The 6,761-nt window shown below is 33.8% G+C and overlaps 1 protein-coding gene across 1 annotated transcript; it reads left to right on the top strand.

Annotated features, from left to right (window-relative positions):
* Positions 1-2,681: 2,681 nt before the first annotated feature.
* Positions 2,682-6,199, top strand: LOC120635470 (PR domain zinc finger protein 15-like). Its single transcript, XM_039906492.1, has 2 exons — positions 2,682-3,184; positions 5,181-6,199. The coding sequence occupies exons 1-2, from the start codon at positions 2,787-2,789 to the stop codon at positions 5,812-5,814; spliced, it is 1,032 nt and encodes a 343-aa protein (XP_039762426.1). The 5' UTR covers positions 2,682-2,786; the 3' UTR covers positions 5,815-6,199.
* The last annotated feature ends 562 nt before the right edge of the window (positions 6,200-6,761 follow it).

Below are 6,761 nucleotides of genomic sequence, written 5' to 3'. Positions count from 1 at the left end.
ATTTCTGCGTCCAGGCAGTGGCGTGGAGTTTAATATACAACTTGTAAATTGGAGAGTCGTATCGATTTATTAGAGCTTTCAGAATGCCGTTACTGCTTACCCACATTCTTTTCATCAAGGATGCTATTCGTTTTCTTCTGATGGCAAAAAATTCATCAGTAAAATTCAAAAAAGTCAAAATTCATTTATTTCAAGTAGGCCTAATATAAGCACTTTTGAAACGTCAAGTCTGTCTGTTTGTAGTACCTACTCTACCACCGGTTCGGAAGGCAGATTCTACCGAGAAGAAGCCGGCAAGAAACTCAGCAGTTGCTCTTTTCCAACATCAAAAATTTACATTTTGCATTTTAACATTCATTTTTCCTATCTTGTGAGAGCTGAAAGCGGAGCCGGATGCTTCCAAGCAACCTTGTCATTAAAAAATTCATCAATTGTATAGTAACCTCGCTGTAATAAATGTGTTTTAACAAATTCTTTAAACTTGTGCATTGGCAGGTCCAAAATCACCTTAGGAATCATATTATAAAAGCGTATACTCAATCCCATAAATGATCCCTGTACCTTACGCAGACGATATACAGATGACACTAATTTATGACCATTTCTTGTAAGTCGACTGTTTATGTCCACTTTTTGTTTATAAAGACTAGTATGTATGGGGATATATGGGGATACACTACTAAGATATGTATCGCTCAATCATACGAAGAACGCCTGTGGTGGAGTGAAACATAAATTTGGTAATGATAAATGAGAGATATAATAATCCGTGGAATGTTCGTGAAATTGTATGCAAACTATTTTTCTTCTTCCATATATTCTCTTATACCGGTAACACAGTAGCCTTACTGTACAATATAACGATAACTTGGCAGCTAATTGTCCAATCGAGTTGAAATTAGCCATTCGCGTTTATAAATTAATTTAAAATGACATTGTGAGATGGTGATAACAAAAAAAAAACACCCGGCTAAGTTTGTTGTGGGCTTCTTCTTAGACCAGGACGCGTTTGGAACCCTCGTAGCTTTAGTTTTAAGTTTACGAATGTGGTTATCGCCATCATCTCACTACCGTGTAATTCTTATGTACGCATCAAAAGTGCCACCTATGGGCCTACTTGAATAAAGATATTTTTGACTTTGACTTTGAAATCAATAAAGTTCACCAGTCGATATTTCTATTACTTATGTGCGTTTCAGAAATCGGCATCTCGACCGCAGAAGTTAAAAGAAAACAGTGCGCATTTGCATGCAATCACACAATGCTAGGATAGGTGAAGCTGCGTTTTATTTTTTGGCAAACTTGTTACGTGCTAGGTTTAGTAATTATGTATAGAAGTTACTTAAAGATTTTAAACTAAGATTTTCGTGACTAATCAAAATTTCTTAAAAATAGTTCAACGTCGTGACCACGAACCAGGCAACTGGGTCGCTTAACTATTTTTAATAAATAAAAGATAATGCCTTAATGATTCTCCTGTATATTATGTAAATAAATAATTTAATAAAAAGTTTGTGTTTTTTTTTTCCACTAAAAGTTCGCCCTTGACTGCAATCTCACGTGGTGGTAAGTAATGAATGCATTCTAATACCCTTATAGGTTTCTACGCGACATCACACCGGAACACTAAATAACTAACTTAGCGGTACGTCTTTGTCGGTACGGTGGTAAATAGCCACGGCCAAAGCCTCCCCCCCGACAAAAATTGTTTGTTTATTAATAGCCCTTTCCTTGGTCCGCCTTCCGTTTTCTACCGTATTACCGAAGAAGTACCGAAGAAGCTTAGGACGCTCTATGCAAAGTCCACTGCCTGTCCAAACTGAAAAACTTCTGTCGAAGTCCGTGCAGTCTTACCCGCAGTCTTACAGTAAGTAATCCAGGATGGATTACTCGCTTCAGTCTCATCATATTCTGTTCAGCCATTCCGATGATGAACCCTGGACAGATGCTGACAAGTTTTATAATAAAATAAAATTCAAATAAATGTATTAATTTAAAATAATATAAAAATTACGTTCAAAAATACCACCCATCCCTGTTGTACATTTCACTCTAAACTCAAAATTGGCAGGTGGAAAAGTAGTATTGTTCAACGGGAAAGAGTGGGGCAATATTTTTGGACAAGGCAATTTGTTAAGTTTAGAGACTATTGTTTAGCATAATCGGCACTAGCGTATTACGAATTGCTCTATTTTTAATTACAGTTCAGGGAAATTTATTTTAAAACACAAAGATACACTCTAATAACCCGTTATATTCCATTATCACAAAGAGAGACAGATTGATACTTGAAGATATAGGAATTACGTACACGTACTTAGTAATCCAGTGCCATAGTAATCGTTTCATTGTAATCTATTTTTGATCTTTTTTATCGATACTTATTTGACTTCGCAGCCCTAATTGTTATGACAAGTGACAGACAATTAAACACGAAAACTAAAAAAATCGTGTTGGTATTGTGTTGGTATTTACAATTATGTCAATGAATTGACAGATTGATACTTGAAGATATAGGAATCCCGGGAAGACAAACCATCGTCGCGTACTTAGTAATCCAGTGCCATAATAATCGTTTCATTGTAATCGATTTTTGTTTTTTTTTATCGATACTTATTTGACTTCGCAACCCTAATTGTTATGACAAGTGACAGACAACTAGACACGAAAACTAAAAATTGTGTTGGTATTTACAATTATGTCAATGAATTATATAGCATTGCCAAAATAAAATAAGTAGGTAATTGAAGAGTGTAATATAATAAGCATTGAAGAATTACTTACAAATGGATAGCAAACCCGATATTTCTGATATAAAACAAGAAAAAACTCAAGTTATTGTAGAAGAAAATAATGGAAATTATTTGGATTTTGTTGTCCGTGTTAAGGTAGAAAATGATATCGACTGGGACAGTATACAAACCGTATTGGGTCCAAACCAGTACCCGAAGAATAGCTACTCTCATAAAAACTATGAGGAGTTAATAAGGTATGGCCCAAATGAAAAGTACCAGGAGGAAATAAACTCCAAGAAGTTTAAAGAAGAGAGTATAAATTACGATGTGATTTCTAAGGAATTCGCCATGCAGCCGAACGAAATTTACGACAATGAAATAAGCTATGAAGAATTAAAAGAAGAGAGTGTGCAAACATGTTTGTTATGCAGGAAATATTTCTCTACTAGGTTTGTACTTTTTGACTAGATCTAATCTCCTAGTAACACAAATATGTTACCAAGCAATTTGTTTATATAAAAACTTTCTGCTGTTTCATGTTAGTTCTTCTCTGAGATTATCTGAGATTATGATGGCAAATATAATTTAAAATTGATGAAATCCTACTAAAAATAATTAAGGTTAAATTAATTAGTTATGTACATTGGAACCAACTAGGGGGTGAGAAGACCTGTAATTTTTAAACTTAATCTATACTTATAATAAATCTGTCACTGGAAGATTTCTGTACATTTAATATATTTTGAAAATTTTGACCTGGGATGCTTTATAATCGATACTAAGTCCAAACGATGCCTGTCTGTCCTGGCATCACGTGAAAACTACTGAATGGATTTAAAATTTTGTATAGTTGTTGCTGATATTCCGGGTTAACATATAGGACACTTTTTATCCCGATAAACAGTATATTTCCCTCGGGAAATGGGATGAAGATTTTTATCAATTTTACTTCATAACTCCGTTAAATTTGAATAGATTTTAATAATTCTTTTTTATTTGATATATATATTTATGATTAAGGATCTGATAAATATTGTCGGAGATAAAGGATATAACTCTTCACATATTACACACGCATAGGCACGTCGCAAGGCATATTGGACAACAACAATCAAAAGCATGCATACAGTGGCGTGCATAGAGCATACCCTCTATGCACGCCACAGGGTATGTAGATGATATTAAATGAAGAAAATCCCCAGTAAGAGTTATAAAAAATTTAACAATAGGCATTGTAAGAGTTATAAAAAGCCTACCCATAAGTATTTATAACTTGTACTGGAGATTTTCTTCTTTTTATGTCACCTGCATACTCTATGCATACCCTCTTTGCACGCCACTGCATGCAAACCATCCTGGAATAGCTCATAGGCTTCTGTTTATCCCGGAAAAACCAACAGCTCCTACAGGATAACATCGCTTTTTTCCGCATTTGTCTTTCAAATAACGCGCAACGGAGTTTTAGATTGACGTGGTTTTTTTAGATGGGCATAGTTGAAATATTGTCAAGCTTTTGAGTTTGTTTGGTTGAACGAGCTAATCTCAGAAAACGCTGTTTCGATTTCAATTTTATTTTGCATTGGTATGAATGAATGAATGAATGAATACACTTTTATTGTACACCAAAGAAACAAAAAGTAGTTACAAAGATATAAATACAAATCAAGAGAGTACAATTTGGTGGCCTTATCGCTACATAGCGATTTTTTCCAGGCAACCAATGGCGTAAAAGGAAAAAACATAGAAAAGAGGTAGGTGGTGCAATAAATAAGATTTAAAAATGATACAAATATATAAATATAAATAAAATATAAATATATATATATAAATATAACTATAATATATATAAATAGTAGTAGTAGTTGGTAGTATTAATTAAGGCTATAAAACACAATCATTAATAAATAATGTTGCAAAAACTGCAGAAAATATCCTTTTTGAGAGATTCCGATGCGTGCGATGCGTGAACGGTAAACGTTACGCTAAACGACGGAAATATGTAGTAAGTCTATCGGAATTGTTTCTGTAAAGTTCTATGAAACAGTCCGCGACAGCATATGACTACTCTTTGAAGTTGACGCATTCGCGGACGAAGTCGCGCGGGTCCGCTAGTTATTAAATAAATTCATCGATGCTATGTATGCGATGATAGCAATTTACTGAGGTGGTATTAGTGATGGAAGTTAAATACTCTGTTTTGTTATTAAAATACTAGTAACTTTCAGGTCCTCATTGTTAAGATAATTTAACATAATACAAATTGGTCAATAAAGATCAAAGACCTATGATTGTATTTAAAGACAATCTATGATTACTCACTGAAGTATTTGTTAAAAGTCTTTTTGGGGACCAACCAGCAGGATTAAAAAATGCCCGGATCTATTTAAATTTAAGGAGTTTACCTCTGTTCATTTGTTTTTAAATACTCTTTTTTTTATGTTTCAGCTATTCACTCCTTCGACACAACCTTATTCATTTAGAAGTGCCTTTGATCAAACGTAAACTGTTTATGTGCGAACACTGCCCTCAGTACTTTAAAAAAAAGAAAAGGCTGAAAAACCACATTCTCATCAATCACTACAGGAAATTTGTATGCAGTAATGATGAAGCCCTTGTAACTAAACAAAAACGTAAATGCTTAATCTGCAACAAAACATATCCGTATAAAACTTGGTTCGGTCATATGACAGAAGTGCATTGTGCACGTAAGTTTAAATGCGAAAAGTGTGGTTTATTGTTTAAAGCTAAACGTTACCTAAAACGGCACAAGCTGCTTCATGAAAAAGTTCAGAAGGATGATCCGAAAAAAACGAATTGCCCTAAATGTCCAGCTATATTGTATTCCAAATATGCCTTGACGACACACCTTAGAAACTGCCACAGCGATGAAAAATTCACATGTCATATATGTAAATCAACATTGAAGTGTAGATCATATTTGTTGGCACATTTGAAACGTGTCCACCATAACGATGGGAAATTACACCCGTGTGAGATATGCGGAAAGGAATTCAAATCACCGAGGTATATGCAGATTCATTTGAAAAATTCTCATAGGAATTTCTCTTCAAAAGGATAAATTATGTTAATTTGTTATATTGTATGCCAGAGTTAGTTTCCATGTTAAATCAGTTTTTCTGCACAGCATGGGCAGGATACATTTATATCCCAGGGGAAAGAATAAAAATGTATCTTCTCCCACAGCTTTATTAACTCTCAAATCCTATCCAAATAATATATGTGTTATAATAAACGGGGGTAAACTACGCCTATTCCATAATCCCGTGCTTTAGCAGGTGGACACGATAATTATATGCCTTGGATATATAATCGGGGATATAATTTTTGTCTCCTGCCCGTTCTAGCCCTGCTGGACTAAAAAGTAACAGTTGATCAGTGTTTAAAAATTAAGTTTCTATGAAGTAACAGATCTATTTTGATATTAAAAAATTTGGTAACCCTAATTAGTTTTTCTTTTATATATATTTTGCCCGCTTCGTTTCTGCATAATTTTTTAATTTATATCAACAACACCACATTTAAAATATCTTTAAAGTCTTTGGCTACTAACTATTGGTACCTAATAACTATCTGGTATTAAATATTTTCAACAGGCTTTTTATAAAAGGTGAAGGTTATAAATTCAATTTTTTTTTTTTTTTATTAATGTTATTTATGTCCATTACTCGCTTATTCCTTCAAAAGTCAAAATTCAAAAATATCTTTATTCAAGTAGGCCCGGCCCATAGGTGGCACTTTTGATGTACATTACATGAGAAGTACACGGTAGTGAGATGATGGCGATATACATATTCGTAAGCTTAAAACTAAAGCTACGAGGGTTCCAAACGCGTCCTGGTCTAAGAAGCCCACATCAAGTTTAGCCTGGTTTTTTTTTGTAAACATTAATTTTTAAATATTTTATTAAATTGACACGTTTATAATTATTAATTTCTTCACACAACAATATGCATAGAAATAATAGCACAATTTCAGCCCTTACAGGGCTCAAGTTAGCTTAGTTCA

The sequence above is a fragment of the Pararge aegeria genome, chromosome 26 (assembly GCF_905163445.1).
Source record: "Pararge aegeria chromosome 26, ilParAegt1.1, whole genome shotgun sequence".
Taxonomy (NCBI): Eukaryota; Metazoa; Arthropoda; class Insecta; order Lepidoptera; family Nymphalidae; genus Pararge; species Pararge aegeria.
This window is presented reverse-complemented; position numbering and strand designations above follow the sequence as displayed.